This window comes from Choloepus didactylus, chromosome 3 (assembly GCF_015220235.1).
Source record: "Choloepus didactylus isolate mChoDid1 chromosome 3, mChoDid1.pri, whole genome shotgun sequence".
Classification (NCBI taxonomy): Eukaryota; Metazoa; Chordata; class Mammalia; order Pilosa; family Megalonychidae; genus Choloepus; species Choloepus didactylus.
Genome location: NC_051309.1, coordinates 73,694,179 through 73,718,765, shown reverse-complemented (window position 1 = coordinate 73,718,765; position 24,587 = coordinate 73,694,179). Strand labels below are relative to the sequence as shown.

Sequence of the window (24,587 nt, the reverse complement as noted above, 5' to 3'; positions counted from 1 at the left end):
GTTTTGGAATCTCTCTGCCACTGAAGCTTATTTCATTTCCTTTCACATCCCCCTTTTGGTCAAGAAGATGTTCTCCGTCCCACGATGCCGGGTCTACATTCCTCCCCGGGAGTCATAATCCACGTTGCCAGGGAGATTCACTCCCCTGAGTGTCTGATCCCACGTAGGGGGGAGGGCAGTGATTTCACCTTTCAAGTTGGCTTAGCCAGAGAGAGAGGGCCACATCTGAGCAACAAAGAGGCATTCAGGAGGAGACTCTTAGGCACAAATATAGGGAGGCCTAGCCTCTACTTTGCAGCAACCGTCTTCCCAAGGGTAAAATTTATGGTAGAGGGCTCAACCCATCAAACCACCAGTCCCCTATGTCTGTGGTCATGTTAGCAACCATGGAGGTGGGGTAGGCGAATACCCCTGCATTCTCCACAGGCTCCTCAAGGGGGCACTACATCTTTTTTTTTTTCCTTGTTTTTCTTTTTTTTTTTTTTTAACTTTCCCTTCTTTTTTAAATCAACTGTATGAAAAAAAAAAAGTTAAAAAGAAAACAAACATACAATAAAAGAACATTTCAAAGAGACCATAACAAGGGGGTAAGAAAAAGACAACTAACGTACGATAACTGCTTAACTTCCAACATGTTCCTACTTTACCCCAAGAAAGTTACATAATATAGCAACATTTCTGTGAACTTGTTCCTACTATATCCATCAGAAATTAACAGACCATAGTCATTTCTGGGCATCCCCAGAACGTTAAATAGCTTATCTGTTCTTCTTGGATTATTGTTCCCCCTTCCTTAATTCCTCTCTACTGCTAGTTCCCCTACATTCTACATTATAAACCATTTGTTTTACATTTTTCAAAGTTCACATTAGTGGTAGCATATAATATTTCTCTTTTTGTGCCTGGCTTATTTCGCTCAGCATTATGTCTTCAAGGTTCATCCATGTTGTCATATGTTTCACCAGATCGTTCCTTCTTACTGCCGCGTAGTATTCCATCGTGTGTATATACCACATTTTATTTATCCACTCATCTGTTGAAGGACATTTGGGTTGTTTCCATCTCTTGGCAATTGTGAATAATGCTGCTATGAACATTGGCGTGCAGATATCTGTTCGTGTCACTGCTTTCCGATCTTCCGGGTATATACCGAGAAGTGCAATCGCTGGATCAAATGGTAGCTCTATATCTAGTTTTCTAAGGAACTGCCAGACTGACTTCCAGAGTGGCTGAACCATTATACAGTCCCACCAACAATGAATAAGAGTTCCAATTTCTCCACATCCCCTCCAGCATTTGTAGTTTCCTGTTTGTTTAATGGCAGCCATTCTAACCGGTGTTAGATGGTATCTCATTGTGGTCTTAATTTGCATCTCTCTAATTGCTAGTGAAGCTGAACATTTTTTCATGTGTTTCTTGGCCATTTGTATTTCCTCTTCAGAGAACTGTCTTTTCATATCTTTTGCCCATTTTATAATTGGGCTGTCTGTACTACTGTCATTGAGTTGTAGGATTTCTTTGTATATGCAAGATATCAGTCTTTTATCAGATACATGGTTTCCAAAAATTTTTTCCCATTGAGTTGGCTGCCTCTTTACCTTTTTGAGAAATTCCTTTGAGGTGCAAAAACTTCTAAGCTTGAGGAGTTCCCATTTATCTATTTTCTCTTTTGTTGCTTGTGCTTTGGGTGTAAAGTCTAGGAAGTGGCCGCCTAATACAAGGTCTTGAAGATGTTTTCCTATATTATCTTCTAAGAGTTTTATGGTATTTTCTTTTATATTGAGATCTTTGGTCCATTTTGAGTTAATTTTTGTGTAGGGGGTGAGGTAGGGGTCCTCCTTCATTCTTTTGGATATGGATATCCAACTCTCCCAGCCCCATTTGTTGAAAAGACCATTATGGCTCAGTTCAGTGACTTTGGGGGCCTTATCAAAGATCAGTCGGCCATAGATCTGAGGGTCTATCTCTGAATTCTCAATTCGATTCCATTGATCTATATGTCTATCTTTGTGCCAGTACCATGCTGTTTTGGCAACTGTGGCTTTATAATAAGCTTCAAAGTCAGGGAGTGTAAGTCCTCCCACTTTGTTTTTCTTTTTTAGAGTGTCTTTAGCAATTCGAGGCATCTTCCCTTTCCAAATAAATTTGATAACTAGCTTTTCCAAGTCTGCAAAGTAGGTTGTTGGAATTTTGATTGGGATTGCATTGAATCTGTAGATGACTTTGGGTAGAATTGACATCTTAATGACATTTAGCCTTCCTATCCCTGAACATGGAATATTTTTCCATCTTTTAAGGTCCCCTTCTATTTCTTTTAGTAGAGTTATGTAGTTTTCTTTGTATAGGTCTTTTACATCTTTGGTTAAGTTTAGTCCTAGGTACTTGATTTTTTTAGTTGCTATTGAAAATGGTATCTTTTTCTTGAGTGTCTCTTCAGTTTGTTCATTTCTAGCATATAGAAACATTACTGACTTATGTGCATTAATCTTGTATCCTGCTACTTTGCTAAATTTGTTTATTAGCTCTAGTAGCTGTATCATCGATTTCTCAGGGTTTTCTAGATATAAGATCATATCATCTGCAAACAATGACAGTTTTACTTCTTCTTTTCTAATTTGGATGCCTTTTATTTCTTTGTCTTGCCGGATTGCCCTGGCTAGCACTTCCAGCACAATGTTGAATAACAGTGGTGACAGCGGGCATCCTTGTCTTGTTCCTGATCTTAGAGAGAAGGCTTTCAGTCTCTCACCATTGAGTACTATGCTGGCTGTGGGTTTTTCATATATGCTCTTTATCATGTTGAGGAAGTTTCCTTCAATTCCTACCCTTTGAAGTGTTTTTATCAAAAAGGGATGTTGGATTTTGTCAAATGCTTTTTCAGCATCTATTGAGATGATCAATTGATTTTTCCCTTTTGACTTGTTAATGTGTTGTAATACACTGATTGTTTTTCTTATGTTGAACCATCCTTGCATGCCTGGAATGAACCCCACTTGGTCATGGTGTATGATTTTTTTAATGTGTCTTTGGATTCGATTTGCAAGTATTTTGTTGAGGATTTTTGCATCTATATTCATTAGGGAGATTGGCCGGTAGTTTTCCTTTTTTGTAACATCTTTGCCTGGTTTTGGTATTAGATTGATGTTAGCTTCATAAAATGAGTTAGGTAGTGTTCCCTTTTCTTCAATGTTTTGAAAGAGTTTGAGTAAGATTGGTGTCAGTTCTTTCTGGAAAGTTTGGTAGAATTCCCCTGTGAAGCCATCTGGCCCTGGGCATTTATTTGTGGGAAGATTTTTGATGACTGATTGGATCTCTTTGCTTGTGATGGGTTGGTTGAGGTCTTCTATGTCTTCTCTGATCAGTCTAGGTTGTTCATATGTTTCCAGGAAATTGTCCATTTCCTCTACATTATCCAGTTTGTTGCCATAAAGTTGTTCATAATATCCTCTTATAATTTTTTTAATTTCTTCAGGATCTGCAGTTATGTCACCTTTTTCATTCATTATTTTGTTTATATGGGTCTTCTCTCTTTTTGATTTTGTCAGTCTAGCTAGGGGCTTGTCAATCTTGTTGATCTTCTCAAAGAACCAACTTTTGGTGATATTTATCCTCTCTATTGTTTTTTTGTTCTCTATGTCATTTATTTCTGCTTTAATCCTTGTTATTTCTTTTCTTGTACTTGGTTTAGGATTGGTTTGCTGTTCATTTTCTAGCTTCTTCAGTTGATCCATTAGTTCTTTGATTTTGGCTCTTTCTTCCTTTTTAATATATGCGTTTAGTGCTATAAATTTCCCCCTTAGCACTGCTTTTGCTGCGTCCCATAGGTTTTGGTATGTTGTGTTCTCATTTTCATTCGTCTCTATATATTTAGCAATTTCTCTTGCTATTTCTTCTTTAACCCACTGATTGTTTAGGAGTGTGGTGTTTAACCTCCAGGTATTTGTGAATTTTCTAAGTCTCTGATGGTTATTTACTTCTAATTGTATTCCATTGTGGTCAGAGAATGTGCTTTGAATAATTTCAATCTTTTTAATTTTATTGAGGCTTGTTTTATGTCCCAGCATATGATCTATTCTGGAGAAAGTTCCATGAGCACTAGAAAAGTATGTGTATCCTGGTGATTTGGGATGTAATGTCCTGTATATGTCTGTTAAATCTAATTCATTTATCAGATTGTTTAGGTTTTCAGTGTCCTTATTGGTCTTCTGTCTGGTTGATCTATCTATAGGAGAGAGTGATGTGTTGAAGTCTCCCACAATTATTATGGAAACATCAATTGCTTCCTTTAGTTTTGCCAGTGTTTCTCTCATGTATTTTGTGGCACCTTGATTGGGTGCATAGACATTTACGATTGTTATTTCTTCTTGCTGAATTGCCCCTTTTATTAGTATGTAGTGGCCTTCTTTGTCTCTCAAAACATCCCTGCATTTGAAGTCTATTTTATCTGAGATTAATATTGATACACCTGCTTTCTTTTGGCTGTGGCTTGCATGAAATATTTTTTTCCATCCTTTCACTTTCAGTTTCTTTGTGTCCCTGTGTCTAAGATGAGTCTCTTGTATGCAACATACTGATGGTTCATTTTTTTTGATCCATTCTGCGAATCTATATCTTTTAATTGGGGAGTTTAATCCATTTACATTCAACGTTAAAACCGTGAAGGCATTTCTTGAATCGGCCATCTTATCCTTTGGTTTATGTTTGCCATATTTTTCCCTCTGTCTATTAATATCCTTTATTGTACCCATACCAAATCTCTTTAGTACTGAACCTTTCTCCAAGTCTCTCTGTCCTGTCTTTGTTTCTCTGTCTGTAGGGCTCCCTTGAGTATCTCCAGTAGGGCAGGTCTCTTGTTAGCAAATTCTCTCAGCATTTGTTTGTCTGTGAAAAATTTAAGCTCTCCCTCAAATTTGAAGGAGAGCTTTGCTGGATAAAGTATTCTTGGCTGGAAGTTTTTCTCACTCAGAATTTTAAATATATCGTGCCACTGCCTTCTTGCGTCCATGGTGGCTGCTGAGTAGTCACTACTTAGTCTTATGCTGTTTCCTTTGTATGTGGTGAATTGCTTTTCTCTTGCTGCTTTCAGAACTTGCTCCTTCTCTTCTGTGTTTGACACTGTGATCAGTATATGTCTCGGAGTGGGTTTATTTGGATTTATTCTATTTGGAGTTCGCTGAGCATTTATGATTTGTGTATTTATGTTGTTTTGAAGATTTGGGAAGTTTTCCCCAACAATTTCTTTGAATACTCTTCCTAGACCTTTACCCTTTTCTTCCCCTTCTGGGACACCAATGAGTCTTTTATTTGGACGTTTCATATTATCTATCATATCCCTGAGGTCCATTTCGATTTTTTCAATTTTTTTCCCCATTCTTTCTTTTATGCTTTCATTTTCCATTCTGTCATCTTCCAGGTCACTGATTCGTTGTTCAACTTCCTCTAGTCTTGTACTATGAGTGTCTAGAATGTTTTTAATTTGGTCAACAGTTTCTTTAATTCCATAAGATCATCCATTTTTTAATTTATGCTCTTCTAGAGTCTTCTTGATTTCCTTCATATCCCGTACTATGGTCTCATTGTTCATCTTTAGTTCTTTGAGTAGCTGCTCTAGGTGCTGTGTCTCTTCTGGTCTTTTGATTTGGGTGCTTGGGCTTCGGTTATCCATATCATCTGTTTTTTTCATATGCTTTATACTTTTCTGTTGTTTTTGGCCTCGTGGCATTTGCTGAACTTGATAGGGTTCTTTTAGGGTTTGTAGACCTATTGAAGTCCTTATCTCTAATTTATCAGATCTACAGCTTCGTGGAGTACACTTTCTCTAACTAACCAGCAGGTGGCGTCCACGAGCCACCTGTTCTCCACAAGCCAGCTCTCCCCTGCTTAGCCTTTTTTTTGGTGAGTGGGGGAGTGAGTCTTGTGGGGCCCAATTGGTGTACCAAGCTTGCGTGTGTAGTTGGTGTTGCCTGCCCTGTATGTGGGGCGTGTTTCTGGGCAGTTGGGGAGGGGGGGTGGCCCTAACAATCAAATCTCCCTGATGATCCTAGAGTTTTAAAGCTGCTGCAATAGTCTAATCCTTCAGTTCAGTCCTGCCACAGTTTGTCTCTGCCACTGACACACAAGTCTTTGGTATTGGCGTATAGCTCCTGAGACTTGCAAGTGGGCCCCTCTTCCAGGCCGTGCACCCCGGGTCCTCTGTTGAGGGATGACTGTGCTATGTCACAGGTGAGTCCCGTCCCCCCAGGGCAGTTCTGGGCTGCTGGGCTGTGTAGGGAGGCTCCCAGTCTGCTCAAATGATGGCTGAATGGGGCTTTGTTAATTCACACTGCTCCACCTTCCCAGCTCTGGGACAATCAGCTGAGGTTGCAGGGAAGGCTAATGTCCACGCCCAGATTTGTGGTGTGTGCCTGTTATTTGAAGCACTTCCGTCACACTGGGTTGTCTGGGGCAGCTCTGGGCTATGGGGCTGGCGATGGGCAGGAGTGTTTCCTGTCCACCAGGATGGTGGCTTGAGCGGACACCCCCCTTTTCTTGGGAAGTTGTGGTGTTTAGTGAATTTTCTCAGCCACTGGATTATTGCCTTTTGTCTCAGAGCTCTCTTAGTTCTGCTCTTGACTTGACGTGCCCAAACTGCAATTCTTTGAAGCTTTCTGTATTGGGCTTCTTAGAGTAATTGTTTTAGAAAAAGAAGAAAGGATTAAAAAAAAAAAAAAAAAAAAAAACCGGCCCTCCTCAGTGATCTAATGGGTTATTGAAATGCTAATAGACAAAGCAACCAGGGCCATTAAGGAAAGGTCCACAGGGCAGAGAGATCAGCTTTTCTTCGGGATTTGCATATGTGCCTCAAGGCCTGAGCTCCGCCCTTCCCCTTTCTGTGTTCACCAGAACTCCAAAAATCCTCTGCTTTTATTTTGGAGTTTTTCATGTTATTTTTTTTTTCCTATGCCTGTCTCCTCTCTGCTGGGCTGGCAGCTCTCAGATTCTCTGGTGTCTGGTCTCAGTCTATCTATGGTTGGAGTTTGAATCAGTAGAATGAGTTTCAGAGAAGGGCTACCACTGCAGGTCTCCCTTCTCCTTCCCGGAGCTGGCAGCCCCTCTTCCCACGGGACTGAGCCTGGCAGGGAGGGGCGCGGGTCCCCTGGCTGCAAAAACTTACAGATTTCGCTGATCTCAGCAGTTCGACATTTTCATGAGTGTTGTATGAAGTATGCCCAAAGACAGATTGCTCTGTGGTGTCCAGTCCACGCAGTTCCTGGCTCTCTACCTACTTTCCTGGAGGAGCAACCAAAACCTACAGCTCACCAGTCTGCCATCTTGCCCCGCCTCGAATTTATCAACTTTTATATGCTCTCTGCAATTTCATTCTTTCCTATTTTGATCATCATCATAATTGTCATTGTGAATGGCTGCTTTAATACAGAAATCTGGATAATGCTTTAAGGTTGGTCTTTCATAAAATGAAATCTAAATTTCATGTACACCAAAATCACCAGAAGACTGAAAATCACAAAATGATGTCAGATACATAGATCAAAATATCTTGAGGATGTAAATATATTGACTCTGAGGCTGTTAAATTGGTTCTTATCCAATCTCTAACAATCTCATTCTTAGTGTCCTTAGGCACAATTTTGTCTTTCCAAAATAAGTTATTGGATTATGTAACACTAAAATGTGATGACTCTAATAAAGTTGCTATTCTTATGGCATTTATGTGATCCTCAAATGAGCCTTTCTTTTTTTTTTTTTTTATTAAATTCAGTTTTATTGAAATACATTCACACACCATACAATCATCCATGATATACAATCCATTGTCCACAGTATGATAACATAGTTATGCGTTCAACACCACAGTCTATCTCTGAACATTTTCCTTACATCAGAAAGAACCAGAACAAGATAAAAAATAAAAGTGAAAAAAAACACCCAAATCATCCCCCCATCCCACCCCATTTGTCCTTTAGTTTTTATCCCCATTCCTCCACTCATCCATACACTAGATAAAGGGGGTGTGATCCACACGGTCTTCACAATCACACTGTCACCCCTTGTAATCCACATTATTATATAATTGTCTTCAGGAGTCCAGACTGCTGGGTTGGAGTTTGGTAGTTTCAGGTATTTACTTCTAGCTATTCCAATACATTAAAGCCTAAGAGGTGTTATCTATATAGTGCATAAGAATGTCCACCAGAGTGACCTCTCAACTCCATTTGGAATCTCTCAGCCACTGAAACTATTTCGTCTCATTTTGCATCCCCCTTTTGGTCAAGAAGATACTCTCAGTCCCACGATGCCGGGTCCACATTCATCCCCGGGAGTCATACTCTGCGTTGCCAGGGAGATTTACAACCCTGAGAGTCGGGTCCCACGTAGAGGGGAGGGCAGCAAGTTCACCTGTCGAGATGGCTCAGTTAGAGAGAGAGAGGGCCACATCTGAGCAACAAAGAGGTACTCAGGGGGAGACTCTTAGGCACCATTACATACAACTTTAGACTTTCCTTTGTGGTAATGAGCTTCATAAGGGCAAGTCCCATGCTTGAGGGCTCAGCACATCAAACTGCCAGTCCCAATGTTTGTGACAACATATGCTAGGGGATCAGCATCTTAAAGTTTAGAGATAGGCCTTACAATTCAGGGACAGAGTTAACTTCTGTAAGAGCTTACAATCTTGGGACTATTACAATTATTGTGTCCACGTTAGGCTATGTTCTAAGATTCAATTCTGAGTTTACACATTGTAGTTAGTCCATATTAGTGAGGCATGAGCCTTTCTTTTTTCATCTCAGTTGCAAAATATGCTTTCTGCATATTGAAATAATTTAACTGGTAATTTGTAAATGTAGTTATTTTGTACATAATTCCCAAGAATAATACGTAGAATCTGTTCCTCTTTAAAAAACATCATTTGAAAACAAAATTAAAGTAAGCATGTGACAATTGTATGTTCATGTATACTTTAAATTCCAAATGAATGTCAACATAGGTGTGAATTACACAGGGACTTGTTACTAAGAAAATAGTGGCCCTACAATAAAAATGATGGAATTGACTAAGGAAGATAAAGTAGGGACTCTTAGTGGTTGGAATTTCAAATATGTGAAGCAAGCATATTCCTTGCTGGGGACTAAAAGTTACTGAGAGTTTATTTGGTACAGATATGTTGGGACTGATCTATCATCTGTAATTTAACCAAAGACCAAAAAAAAATGAGTAATAAATTCATCAGCATCTTGGAGTTGCGGTTAAATTTTGATTGAACTTACTGTGTTAACAGTACACTTACATATAGCAATTCTCTACCCAAAATTCCTTTCTCCCTCCCTCTCTCCTGTCCTTCCTTTTCTCTCAATCTTTTTCTCTTTCACTGCCTTCCATCTTCCTACTTCCTGCCTACTTCCTGTCTTCCTTCCTTCCATCCTTCCTTTATTCTTCAAATTTTTCTTTCTTTTTTCTCTTTTTCATCTTGTTTCCCTCTGCCTTTCTTTCTTTCCTATTTACATTCCTTTTTTCATTGTTTCCTTAGTAGACCTCTAATGCACTTTTGTTTTTGACATCTAGAATCCATGAATTTCTTGAGGATACAAATTGATTTTCCTTTCCCAGCATATCAGAAAATTAGTGGTACCATTTTCCCTGTTTATCTTTTATGCTAATTCTCCTACCCACAATTCTTCATTTACTCCAGGAAGGCCCACTACATTGTGTGAGACTGTGGGGAAAGCTGAAATTTGGCTAATCCGAACATATTGGGATTTTGATATTCCTCGTCCATACTTACCTAATTTTGAGTTTGTTGGAGGATTGCATTGCAAGCCTGCCAAGCCTTTACCGAAGGTAAGTCTATTATATAGGAGGAGTTTATTTACCTTAGGACACCATACCTGATCCTTATTTTCTTTTAAAGTGCACTGCCTCGATAACAGGTATATGGTTAGGTAAATTTAGATTGCAATTCCAGTTATATTTTCCAGGTCACAGCTGTTTTTATGAGCAATATTGAGTATGTTGGTCCTTACATTGGAATGTTAACAGAAGAATGACATGAACATTGTTAAAAATGTCCTGTGGCTATCATTCAGGTAATGGATGGGAGGGCCAGGAAACTAGAGCTACAGAAAACTGGGAGACTAACAAGCATGACAGAGTTCTGAACAAGGCCATTTACTTTGGTAGAGAAAAGATAAAGTTGCTTTCATAAGAACTTGGGTTAAATCCACAGAATGGTGCATAATAGGATCTAAGTGTTTAGGGTGGATATGGATTCTGTGAGAATTCCTGAATTTCCATTGTGGAGGATATTTGGACACTGATGAATTTTACTGAGATAAGAAGCACTTGGTGGAAAAACTTTGAGCTGAGGATGATGAGTTCATTTTGGACCTAATCACTGTAGGCAACAATGCAATTTTCAGGGGAAGTTTTCAATACACTAATCGGATAGTATAAGGTCTCAGTCTCAGCAGAGAGCTATAGAAATAGATTTTTCAGTGTAAAGTACAATTCATAGAAATGAGAGACTCAAATGCAGGATTGGCTCTTGTTATCATTGTGATTTTTTGTAGTGAAAAAGAAAATTTTGTGCTATACACCAAAGTATAAATGTAAGATGCCAGGTATGCTGGACAGTAACAGTACTGAAAATCAAAGAGAATAATAGATAAGTATGATAAGAATACTGAACAATAGATAGTAAGAATACAGACCTTATTTACTTGGGCTGTGGGAAAATGAGCAAAATCTCTTTAGGAATATATCAGGTTAAATGTTCCCAGGAGAGGTCTTTATTTCCTTTTATGATCTGATGAATAGTGATGTATGAGGTTTCATTTGAGGATTCTGAATATCCTTTCCTTACTGGTGAAGTCATAGTTGTAAAACAAACTCTATTCACAGTTGGTATTACAGGAGATAATGAATCACTATCCAACTAGAGATAAAGAGATGTGACATTATCATGGCTATCTAGATCATCTCTTGTTACACACTGCTATGCATTTCCTTCAACCTTGTTCTAGTTTGCTAATGCTGCCATTATACAAAATACCAGAAATGGATTGCCTTTTTTTTTTTAATTTAGTTTTATTGAGTTATATTTACATACCATACAATCATCCACGGTGTGCAATCCACTTTTCAAAGTACCATCCTGTAGTTGTGCATTCATCGCCCCAATCTATTTTTGAACAGTTTCCTTTCCCCCAAAGGAATCAGATTAAGAATAAAAATTAAAAATAAAAAAGAACACCCAAATCGTCCTCCCCAATCCCACCCTATTTTTCATGTAGTATTTGTTCCCATTTTTCTACTCCTCCTTCCATACACTGGATAAAGGGAGTGCGATCCACAAGGTTTTCACAATCATACTGTCACCCCTTGTAAGCTACATTGTTATAAATCATCTTCAAGAGTCAAGGCTACCAGGTTGGAGTTTGGTAGTTTCAGATATTTACTTCTAGCTATTCCAATATATTAAAACCTAAAAAGTGTTATCTAGATAATGTGTAAGATATCCACCAGAGTGACCTCTTGACTCCATTTGAAATCTCTCAGCCACTAAAGCTTTATTTCGTTTCATTTCTCATCTTCCTTTTGGTCAAAAAGATGTTCTCAATCCCATGATGCTGGGTCCAGATTTATCCCCGGGAGTCATATCCTGCACTGCCAGGGAGATTTACACCTCTGGTAGTCAGGTCCCACATAGAGGGGAGGGCAGTGAGATCACCTGTCAAGGTGGCTTAGAGAGAGAGGGTCACATCTGAGCAACAAAGAGGCAGTCAGGGGGAGACTAAGGCACAATTATAAGCAGGTTTAACCACTCCTTGCAGCAACAAGCTTCATACGGGTCAGCCACAAGACAGAGGGCCCAGCACATCAAGCCGTCAGTCCCCGATGTTTGTGAGAACATCAACAGCAATCCAGGTGAGGAAGTCCAACACCTCTGCATCCTCCCCCAGGAACTCTGGGGATCCCTGAATATATATTTTTATACTCCACTCAAATTACGTTAAGATGTGTTGCTACTTCATTCTAATCTGAAAGACCCACCATAGCTCACTTCATGTTCAAAGTTCCATGTAATTGTGGTGTTTCAACAAACTGTCTGTAGAAGTTATATTGTTTGAAAATATAGATCCTACACCAAATAAACATCTCTTCCTTGATCTCACATGGAAGTTGAAGTTTTAACACACAGTCAGTTTTGATCTTTACCCTTTGGCCCAATTAGCTCTAGTCTTAACCAGATCTGCTTCATTCATATCTCTAATTGAAGTCTGTGCTCTATTTCAGGCTTTTCCTTTTTTTTTTTTCTTTAACAGTTGCTGTATGCATTAATACTGGTATTCATATCTGCCAAGCTCTAGCTCTGAGTTTCGTGTGTCACCAGATACCCAATGTTCCAGAGTCCAATTAGTTATACACTAAAGGATCAGCAGCTCAGAGTTTGGAGATAGCCATTACAATTCAGGAATAAATTTGACTGCTATGAGAGCTTACAATCTAGGAACCATTTCAATAATCATTTCCCTGTTAGGCTGTGCTCTAAGATTCAATTCTGAGTTTACACATTGTAGTTAGTCCATATTGGTGAGGCATTATAGGGTTTGCCTTGGTTACTGGCGTACTTCACTCAACACGCTGTCTACAGGATCCATTCACCTCATTGCATGGCTCACAACTTCACTCCTTCTCGAACTTGCTCAATATTCCATTGTATGCATACACCACAGTTCACCATTCTGTTCCTCAGTCAGTGTTCCCTTAGGCCACCTCCACCCACTGCAAATCATGAATACTGCCTCCATAAACATCTATGTGCAAATGTCCATTTATGTCTCTATCTTGGATCTTCCAAATATATACCCCATAATGAGGTTGCAGAACCTTATGGCCCCACATACTTAGCTTTTTGTGGAGCCACCACAGTGTCCTCTGGGAAGGCTACACCATTCTGCCTCCTCATCAACAATAAATAGGTACACTCTCTCTCCATGTTTTCTCCAGCACTTTTACCCATATTTATATTTTTTCCTACAATTTTATAGAGATCTATTCACATAATATACAACCATACATAGTGTATAATCAGTTGTTTATGGCATCATCACATATTTGCACATGTATCACCATACTTAATACTTAGACATATTGATTATTATGAAAAAGACTTTTTTTGGTGAATAACAAAGAAGATAATAAAAATAAAAATAAAAATGTCATACAATAAAATATAATAGTAAGGACAGAATACAACACCACTACCAAGAATCCCATATCCCTCCCTTATATCTCCCTCTCATACACATTTAACTGTGGTATATTGCATTTGTTACATTTAATGGAAGCATATTGCAATGTTACTGTTGACTACAGGCTCCAGTTTGCTTTGATTATATTTTTTCCCAAATACCACCCTTTATTCAACACTCTGCATGGTTGACATTCATTTGTTCTCCCACATGTGAGAATATTTTTATATTTGTGCATTTAGAAACAGTCATTGGCCACTCCAGTTTTTGCCAAGTTGTACAGTCCAGTCTTCATCATCTATCTTTATCTCTGGTATCATACATTCCCCTATCCCACCTCTTTCAGCTTTACTCACACATTTTTCTTTGTTCCTTATACTTACAATATTGTGCTACCATCACACAGTATTATGCTATCTGTGTCTGGATTTATACAATCAATCCTGCTGAAGAGTTCTGTAGCCCTTCAGCATCAAATGCCTGATATCTACCCTCATTCCATCTCCTGGTAGCCTGTTTTATCAGCTTTTAATTCTCAAAGTTTGCTCATTAGTGTTATTTCATGTTAGTGAGACCATACAGTGTTTGTCCTTTTGTTTCTGGTGAACTTCATTCAACATAATGTCCTCAAGGTTCATCCATGTTATTATATGTTCCATGTCTTTGTTCTGTCTTACAGCTGCATAATATTCCATTATGTGTATATACCACAGTTTGTTTATCCACTCATCTGTTGATGAACATTTGGGCTGCTTCCATCTCTTGGCAGTAGTGAATAATGCTGCAGTAAACATCAGTTTACAAATGTTTGTTTGTGTCCTAACTTTCAGTTCCTTTGAGTATATACCTAGCAATGGAATAGTTGGTCATATGGCAGATCTATACTTAGCCTCCTGAGGAACCTCCACACTGTCTTCCAAAGTGGTTGCACCATTCTACATTCCCACCAACACGGAATAAGTTTGCCTCTTTCTCCACATGCTCTCCAGCACATGTAATTTTCTGTTTTTTGGATAATGGCCATTCTGATAGGTATGAGATGATATCTCATTGTGGTTTTGATTTGCATTTCCCTAATAGTCAGTGAAGTTGAGCATTTTTTCATACGTTTTTTGAGCCGTTTGTATTTCCTCTTCAGAAAAGTGTCTCTCCATGTCTTTTGCCCATTTTTTAATTGGATTGTTTCTCTTTCTGTTGTTGAGTTGTAGGATTTTTTTTTATATTCAGAATATTAAACCCTTATCTGATATGTGGTTTCCAAATATTGTCTCCCATTTTGAAGGCTGCCTTTTTATTTATGTTACAAAGTCCTTTGATGTACAAAAGTGTTTGATTTTGAGGAGATCCCATTTGTCTATTTGTTCTTTGTTTGCTGGCACTCTGGGTGTAAGGTTTAGGAAACCACCTCCTGTCACAAGATCTTTAAGATATTGCCCTACATTTTCTTCTAAGAGTCTTATGGTCTCAGCACTTATGTTTAGGTCTTTGATTCAGTTGGAGTCCATTTTTATATAAGGTGTGAGGTAGGAGGCCTCTTTCATTCTTTCAGAAATGGATATCCAGTCCTCCAAACACCATTTATTGAAGAGGCTGCTCTGTCCATGTTACTTTGACTTGAATGCCTTATCAAAGTTCAATTGTCCATAGATGCAAGAGACTATTTCTGAACACTCAGTTTGATTCCATTGGTCAATTTCTCTGTCCTTATGCCAGTACCATGCTGTTTTGAGCACTGCAGCTTTCTAATATGCTTCAAAGTCAGGAAGTGTGAGGCTTCCAACTTTGTTTCCCTTCCTCAAGATCTTTTTGGCTATATGGGTCACCTTGCCCTTCCAAATGAATTTGGTTATTGGTTTTCCTATTCCTGCAAAGTAAGTTGTTGGGATTTTAATTGGTATTGCATTGAATCTATAAATCAGTTTAGGTAAAGTTGACATCTTCATTATATTTAGTCTTCCAATCCATGAACACAGTATGTTCTTCCATTTTTTTAGGTCCTGTTTGATTTCTTTTAGCAGTTTCCTGTAATTTTCTTTGTATAGTCTTTTGTGGCCTTTGTTAAGTTTATTCCTAAATACTGGATTCCTTTGGTGGCTATTGTAAAAGGAATATTTTTTTCTTTCTTCCTCTTGTTGCACATTACTTCTGTATAAGAACACTACAGATTTTTGTGTGATCTTGTGGCCTGCCACTTTGCTGTATCCACTGATTAGTTCTAATAGCTTTGCTGTATATTTTTCTGGAATTTCTACATATAATATCATATGATCTGCAAACAGTGAAAGTTTTATGTATTCCTCTCCAATTTGGATGCCTTTTATTTCTTTTTCTTGCCTGATTGCTCTAGCTAGAAGTTCCAGCACAATGTTGAATAACAGTAGTGGCAGTGGGCATCCCTGTCTTCTTCCTGATCTTAGAGGGAAAGTTTTCATTCTGTTCCCATTGAGTATGATGTTAGCTGTGTGTTTTTCATATATTGCCTTTATCACCTTGAGAAAATTCCCTTCTATTCCTACCCTTTGGAGTGTTTTCATCAAGAAAGGATGTTGAATTTTGTCAAATGCCTTTTCTGCCTCAATAGAGATGATCATGTGGTTCTTTTGCTTTGATTGATTGATGTGCTGTATTACATTAATTGATTTTCTTATGTTGAACCAGCCTTGCATACCTGGGATAAATCCCACTTGGTCATGGTGTATAAATCTTTTAATGTGCTACTGAATTCAATTTGTGAGAATTTTGTTGAGTATTTTTGCATCTATATTTATTAAAGAGAATGGCCTATAATTTTCTTTTTTTTTTTGTACTATCTTTGTCTGATTTTGGTATTAGGGTGATGTTGGTTTCATAGAATGAGTTGGGTAGCTTTCCATCCTCTACAATTTTTTTGAAAAGTTTGAGCAGCATTGGTATTAATTCCTTTTTTGAATGCTTGGTAGAATTCACATGTGAAGCTATCTGGTCCTGGGCTTTTCTTTTTTGGGAGCTTTTTGATGACTGACTCAATCACTTTGCTTGTGGTTGGTTTGTTGAGGTCCTCTATTTCTTCTTGGGTCAATGTTGGTTGTTAATGCTTTTCTGGGAAGTTGTCCATTTCATGTATGTTGTCCAGTTTATTAGCATATTGTTGCTCATAGTATCTTCATTATCTCCTTTATTTCTGCAGGGTGGATAGTTATGTTTCCTTTGCTGCTCCTGGTTGCATTTATTTGCATCCACTCTTTTTTTTTTTTGTTAGCCCAGCTAGGGCTCCATCAATTTTGCTGATTTTCTTGAAGAACCAGCTTCCGATTTTGTTGATTGAAACTATTGTTTTCCTGTTCTCAGTTTCACTTATTTCTGCTCTGATTTTTGTTATTTGTCTCCTTTTGTTTGCTTTGGGGTTATTTGCTGTTTTTTCTCTAGTTCCTCCAGGTAGACAGTTAATTCCTCAATTTTTGCTTCCTTTACTCTTTCAATATTGGCATTTAAGGCAATAAATTCCCCCTCAGCACCACCTTTGCTGCATCCCATAAGGATTGATACGTTGTGTTTTCATTGACATTTGCCTCGAGTTATTTACTAATTTCTCTTGTAATTTCTTCCTTTACCCACTGATTTTCTAAGAGCATGTTGTTTAGTCTCCCTATATTTGTGAATTTTACAATCTTCTGCCTGTTATTTAATTCCAGCTTCATTCCATTATGATCTGAGATACTGTTTTTTATAATATCATTATTTTTAAATTTGTTAAGGCTTGCTTCGACCACCCAGGATGTGGTCTATCCTAGAGAATGTTCCATGAGCACCCAAGGAAAATGTATATCTTGCTGTTGTGGGGTGTAGTGTTCTATAAATGTCTGTCAAGTACTTCATTTATCATACAATTCAACATCTCCATTTCCTTGTTGATCCTCTGTCTATATGTTCCATCCATTGATGAGTGAGGTGTATTGAAGTCTCCAAATAACATTGTGGAGTTATCTACTTCTCCTTTCAGTGTTCTCAGTGCCTGCATCATGAGTTCTTGGGCACTCTGCTTGGTGCATAAATATTTATGATTCTTATTTTTTCTTGATGAATTGACCCTTCTATTAATATACAGTGTTCTTCTTTGTCTCTTTTAATTATTTTACTTTGGAAGTCTGTTTTGTCTGATATTGATATAGCTACTCCCACTTTTTTCTGGTTCAAGTTTGCATGAAATATCTTTTTCCACCTTTTCACTTTGAGTCTATTTTTGTCCTTGTGTCTAAGGTGAGTTCTTGTAGACAGCATATAGATGGCTCTTGCTTCTTAATCCATCTGCCAGTCTATGTCTTTTTATTGGGGAGTTTAATCCATTAAAATTTAGTGTTATTACTGTAAGGACAATATTTCCTTCTGTCATTTTCTCTTTTGGATATTATATGTCACGTCTTATTTTTTCCTCTCTCTATTTTTACCCTTTCTGATAATCTTCATTTCTACAGTCTTTGACAAAACTTTTTCTCTTGTCTTTTCCTATCAGCCTGTAGCACTCCTTTTAGTTTCTTGTATTGTTGGTCTCGTATTAATGAACTCTCTCAGTATCTGTTTGTCTGAAAATATTTTAATCTCTCCCTCAGTTTTGAAGGACAGTTTTACTGGATATAAAATTCTTGGTTGGCAGTTCTTCTCTTTCAGTATGTTAAATATATTGTACCACTGTCTTCTCCCCTCCATGGTTTGTGCAGAAAAATCTACATAGTCTTATCAAGCTACCCTTGTTTATGATGTATTGCTTTTCTCTAGCTGCTTTCAGAATTCTCTCTTTGTCTTTGACATTGGACAATCTGATCAGTAAATGTCTGGAGTAGGTCTATTGGGGTCTATTCTGTTTGGGGTGTGGTGTACTTCTTGAATCTCTAATTTTCTGTCTTTCATAAGAATTGGGAAATTTTCAGTGATTCTTTCTTCTATTATTCCTTCTGCCCTCTTTCCCCTTTCTTCTTCTTCTGGGACACCCATAACACACATGTTTGTGTGTTTCATGTTGTCACTCAACTCCCTAAGATGCTGCTCATATTTTTCCATTCTTTTCAACATCTGTTCTTTCTTGCCTGTGAATTCAGAGTTCTGGCCTTCCAATTCACTGATCCTTTATTCTGCCTGTTCAAGTCTATGGTTGCATCCCTCCATTGTCTTTTTCATCTCCTCCAGTATGCCCTTCATTCCCATAAGTTCTGTCATTTGCTTTTTCAATTTTATGAATTCTTCCTTATGGTCATTCAGTGTCCTTCTTATATCCTTCATCTCTTTTGCTATGTCTTCCCTGAGTTCATTGAATTGGTTTTTGAATTGATTTAGATTTGTTTGAGCATCTTCAATTAGTTCTTCCTTCAGTTCACTGATTTGATTTAGCAAAATTTCTTCACCTCCTGTATCTCAGTTGAACTATTAGTTTGTTCCTTTGGCTGATCCATGTTTTCGTGTTTCCTAGCATGGCTCATTATCTTAAGCTCTCTAGGCATCTGACTTTCTTGATTAGTTTATGCTGGAGCCTGTTTTCACTTTTACCTAGGATTTTCTTGTTGGTTGGCTTTGTTCTCTAATGCTTTGTGTTTAGTTCAGCTTACTGTAGACCTTTAACTTAGATTCTGTTTAGTTGATCAGGGTTTTTCACTTCTTGTTTTTCTGTTTCTTGTCCTGCCTCTATATAGCCTTTTTGTGTGGTGATCTCCTCCATATGGTCAGCCCCATTCAGATTTTCCTAGTCCAGAGAGGCCCAGGTCTCAAGAGGAGGGTATGGAGTTTCCTTGAGAATGAGTCCCACCTGTGAGGCCTTTACACTCTGTTCTTGTCCTATGCTATCCAGCAGGTGGCATTTGCCAGCCCACAGTTCCTCTTCCAGTGTAAGGATGCATGGAGCCTTTAGTTCTCCAGGTCACCCTAATCCTTTTGGGGAAATGTCTGACTGAAGCTAGTTTCTGAATTCCAACCCCTGGGATCTGAGTTCCTAAAAGGGCTGGGAAATTAAGGTGTTTAGAGAATTTTCTCTGCTACTAGACTTATTGCTTTGTCTCTTAGAGCTATCTTAGCTCTGCTCTTGCCTGGGCCCAAATTGCAAGTCTTTGAGGCTTCCTGTAGTGGGCTTCCTAGAGTAATTGTTTTAGAAAAAAAGAAAAAAGAGTAAAAAAAAAGGGGTGGCACAATATGTACTTTTACAGTCCTTGCAGATCTAATGAGCTATTGAAATGCTAAGAGACCAGAAGTTGAGGGCAATTAAGGAACAATCAAGAAAGCAGAGAAGCTGGCTTTTCAGACATGGGCTCTCCTTCCCTGGATTTGCATATTTGCATATGTGTCTGATTCTGTCTGAGCTCTGACCTTCTGTGTATTATTTTCACCTGACTCCAAAAAGTCTCTGTTTTTATTTTGCTTTCTATTTTTTTTTTCTTTTTTTTTCTGTTTTGCTAGCCCTATGTCCTCTCCTCTGGGCTGACTGCACCCAGGTTTTCTGGTGTCTGACCTCAGTTTATCTATGGTTGCAGCTTTTGTTCTCCCTCCTGGTTCCCAGCACCAATGTCCCCTCCTCCCTCAGGATTGTGCCTGGCAGGGAGGAGCACAGGACCTTTGGCCAGTTGAACTTACAGATTTTGCTGATCTCAGCTGTTCCACAGATTCGTGACTGTTGTATGAACTTTGTCCAATCTCAAATTCCTCTGTGGTGTCCAGTACATGCAGTTCCTGGCTTTCTACCAACTGCCCCAGAGGAGTAACTACAACTTACACCTCACCACTCCACCATCTGGCCCTACCCTCTGGATTGTCTTTTATAAAGGGGATTTATTTGGTTACAAATTTACCATTCTTTGGCCTCCTCCTTCCCTGAAGATTGATTAGTGGTGTCAGGAACACCTCTGTCTTCTGTAAAGGCAGGCTGTTGACATCTGGTCTCTTGATCCCCAGTTGTATTTCAGCTTCTCTCTCAGCTCCTGTGCATCCTTGCTTCTTTCTTCCAGGGCATTTCTCTCTAAGTGTCTGGGGGTCTTCTCTTAGTGTCTCCTGGGCAAATTCTGGGCTAGCATCTCTTAGCTTAGCATCTCCTTCTGTCCTTCTGTCTGCATCTCAAAGTATGTTTGGGATCCATAGTGTCATGGAGATATTTTAATCAAAATTCTAACCCACAATTGATTGAGTCATGTCTCCTTGGAAACACTCAACCAAAAATTAATGTCTGTAATCACAAGATTGCCTTAGAGAATATGCTTTTTCTCTGGGGGACATAATATATACAAACCAGCATCCAGCACCCCAGTCTCCTACTTCCATCTACTACCAACACATACACACATACCACATGAACTTCATGATTTCCAAAAAAGAACATCACATAATTGATGCAAAAGGGGGAAAATTAATCCTTTTCAAGTTCAATTTGCCTATTGATGTAGAAGTTTGGGCAGTCTGAATATCAGTCATGGAGTATTACATTTCTGAATGATTTATGTAAGTCAATGAATACATAAAATAAAAATAACACTGAGTACAAAAAATAAAAGTAACACTGAGATATACTGAAATAAATATTCAAAATTCAACTGGCACATATGGATGTTTTATATACATTTGTACAGAACACATAAACACAGACACACATCAAGCACACACAGACATTTGTCTGGAATAGATGATTCAAAAGAGTAAACACCAATTTCTGGGGCTTCAGGGATGTTCTGCTAATGTTAAGCAAGCTGAGAAATGGCACTCTGCTTTCACCTCATATATTACCTCTCCCCCAATAACTATAACAACTGTAAATTGAGAAACATGGTAAGTCGAGAGAGGCTACAAACACTTGCACAGGGGATATGACACATATGTAGAGGATGGCATTCACATATTTTATGATGTGAAAAACTCTAAAACCAGAGGCTAAAGTGCCAAACTTGCAAATGCAAGTGGTGACACAGGAAATAAGATGTCAGTTATGGGATAAGGCTGAAATTAAGGCATGAAGCCAGTATTCCACTCAGGTGAGTTTTATATATTGGGAGGGCAAGGGAGCATTGTCTCACAACATTTTTTTCTGGTATAGCAGCATTAACCTTATTATTCTCTTTTAAATATGTTATTATATATTTCATTTCTAACAAATTTCTCCTTAGCCTAATTAATCAGGGAAAGTGTAAACTTGAGAAAAATAATCCTGAAACTCTGAAAGGAAAGATGATAAATTTGTTAATAATTTATTGGATGAAAAATAGATTGCTAATAATTCCAGAAGCCCACTTCAGGACCCTTCCTTGGGCTTGCTTCCTCATAATAGTTTTACAAGTTTACAAACAACTCGGCTGTTTGGTAAATTTAAACCTGGGGGATAACATTGTCTATCCCCCAGGTGATAATAGCAATAGGTGATCGAGAATTAACCCTTTATCACCTATTGCTTTTGTATAATCATTTCATTTATTACCTTTCCTAATAATCACTGATTATATATTTAAGCCCTAAGTATCAGGATATATTTCTTCCTAAAGAAATTAGATGCTTCTACTTTTAATAGAGCCTCTCTAACAATGGTTTTTACATGTTGCTTGAATCTTCAAGTTAAGAAATATAGGTGACCTTTATTTTCTTTTCTTGGATGCTGTGCCTTTGTAATAGAGATTTTTTTTTTTCCTGCAGGAAATGGAAGAATTTGTCCAGAGCTCAGGTGAAGATGGTGTTGTGGTGTTTTCACTTGGGTCAATGATCAAAAACCTCACAGAAGAAAAGGCCAATCTCATTGCCTCTGACCTTGCACAGATTCCACAGAAGGTTAGTTCAACTGCTTATCTTGTGGACATTCCTTTAGTTTCCTAAAACTGTCCACTTTTCTTTAAATTTCCGATAGCATAGTCATCCTTTCCTTCTAAGGCCTCATCCAAGTACTTTTTGCATCCATATTTCTACCAAAAGCCTCTGAAGCATTTTAGGATTTTTCTTACAAATACATCATAGTTCTTCTAGCCTTCACCCATTATCCAATTCCAAAGGCATTTCCACATTTTAGGTATTTGTAATAGCTGCAACCTACTTGCTGGTATCAAATATTCTTTTAGATTTCTGCTGTGAAAACAAATACAATGCAGAGCTAAGTTGGTGGCATAGAGAGGATTGGAAGACTGTTAGCCCCCCCAGAACAATTCATAAAGGACCAAAAAACTAGTAAATAACCTGGCATAACTTCTGAGAGACAAACGTGACTGTCCACTCATCATCCACCAACCTGAATTGGGAGGAATGCCTGAGATCGCAGCATAAAATCTGTAAGTAAAACTGCGGACCTGCACTGAAAGCCGAGAGCCGAGAACCCCTCCCTCACAGAAGCCTCACAGTGCTAGAGAGCAGCAGTCTCTCAGCCCAGCTCCAACTGGGGTTTTAATGTTAACCACTCAATACAGACAGTGAATCCTCAACAAGCAGACAGAGGCTTTTGGTGACAACTGACCTTGGGAGAGTTGGGGGGACATATCTTTCTCTGGACGGGGATCCCAGAGGGTTGGGTGCTATCTCTGGCTGATGGGTGAACCTGGGGACTTTTCTGTCCATTTCTCTCTCTGTGGAGAAATCCTCAGCCATTTTCAGACAGCAGCGCTTTGCAGTAAAGACAACATCAGCCATTTTAATATCAAAACACTTTGATTAGCAGAGTTAGAGAAACAAACAACTTATTGATATGCAGCTCACATCTCTGCAGGGGGCATAACTTCTCAAGAGGAAAGGGAGGGCCCAGCTCTACTCCCGCCTTTCTGGAACCAGACCCCAAAGCCTGGGGGAGGAGAGCCACAGGCCATACCCTCTTACACCTGCCAGTGACAGGCTGACAGGTCCACGTGCTGGGCAGAAAAGCAGAGGTGTATCAATCCTCTTAAGAAAAACCATCAGGGAAACCAAATACTGAGTATCACCTCCTTCTGTAACCTGAGCCTGTTCTTGTCTGGGAAAACCTGATTGGGTTGGCCTAGGAGGTCAGATGCCTAGACAACAGAAATCGACAACTTACACTAAGAAAAACGAAGTTATGGCCCAGTCAAAGGAACAAACGTACACTTCAACTGAGATACAGGAATTCAAACAACTAATGCTAACTCAAATCAAAAAGTTTAGAGAATATTTCACAAAAGAGATAGAGGCTGTAAAAAAAACACTGGCAGAAATCGAAAGTTCAAAAAAACACCTAGTAGAATCTATGGAAATGAAAGGCACAACACAAGAGACGAAAGACACAATGGAAACATACAACAGCAGATCTCAAGAGGCAGAAGAAAACACTCAAGAACTGGAGAAGAAAACACCTGAAAGTCTACACACAAAGGAACAGATGGAGAAAAGAATGAAAAAATATGATCAACGTCTCTGGGAACTTAAAGATGAAACAAAGTACAAGAACGTACATATCATTGGTGTCCCAGAAGGAGAAGAGAAGGGAAAAGGGGCAGAGGCAATAATAGAGGAAATAATCAATGAAAATTTCCCATCTCTTGTGAAAGACATAAAATTACAGATCCAAGAAGTGCAGCATACTCCAAACAGGATAGATCTGAAGGCCTACACCAAGACAGTTAATAATCAGATTATCAAATGACAAAGACAAAGAGAGAATCCTGAAAGTAGCAAGAGAAAAACAATCCATTGCCTACAAAGGAAGCTTAATAATACTATGTGCGGCTCTCTCAGCAGAAACCATGGAGGCAAGAAGGAAGTGGTGTGATATATTTAAGATACTGAAAGAGAAAAACTGCCAACCAAGAATCCTATATCCAGCAAAGCTGTCCTTCAAATATGAGGGAGAGCTCAAAATATTTTCCAACAAACAGTCAGTAAGAGACTTTGTGAACAGGACACCCACCCTACAGGAAATACTAAAGGGAGCACTACAGAGTGATAGGAGAAGACAGGAGTGTGTGGTTTGGAACACAATTTTGGGAGATGGTAGCACAGCAATGTAAGTACACTGAACAAAGATAACTATGAATAAGGTTGAGAGAGGAACGTTGGGAGCATGTGAGACACTGAAGAAAGGAAGAAAGATAAAGAATGGGACTGTGTAACTTGGTGAAATCCAGAGTGTTCAACAATTGTGATAAAATGTACAAATATGTTCTTTTATGAGGGAGAACAAGAAAATGTCAACCTTGCAAGGTGTTAAAAATGGGGAGGCATTGGGGGAGGGATGCAATCAACATAAACTAGGGACTGTAACTAACAGGATCATTGTATTATGCTTCCTTTAGCGTAACAAAGGCAATATACCAAGATAAATGCAGAAAAGAGGGGGGGATAGGAGAGGCATGTTAGACACTTGACATTGGTGGTGTTGTCTGACTCTTTACTTTACTTTGATTTAAGGTT

The 24,587-nt window shown here is 38.6% G+C and overlaps 1 protein-coding gene across 1 annotated transcript in view; it reads left to right on the top strand.

The window, feature by feature from the left end:
• Positions 1 to 24,587, top strand: part of LOC119529485 (UDP-glucuronosyltransferase 2A3-like) — a 46,172-nt gene that overhangs the window by 8,545 nt on the left and 13,040 nt on the right. Inside the window, exons 2-3 of the mRNA XM_037829926.1 lie at positions 9,689 to 9,837; positions 21,879 to 22,010. Of these exons, the coding sequence (XP_037685854.1) occupies positions 9,689 to 9,837; positions 21,879 to 22,010 (281 nt within the window). The remainder of the gene's footprint in view (positions 1 to 9,688; positions 9,838 to 21,878; positions 22,011 to 24,587) is intronic.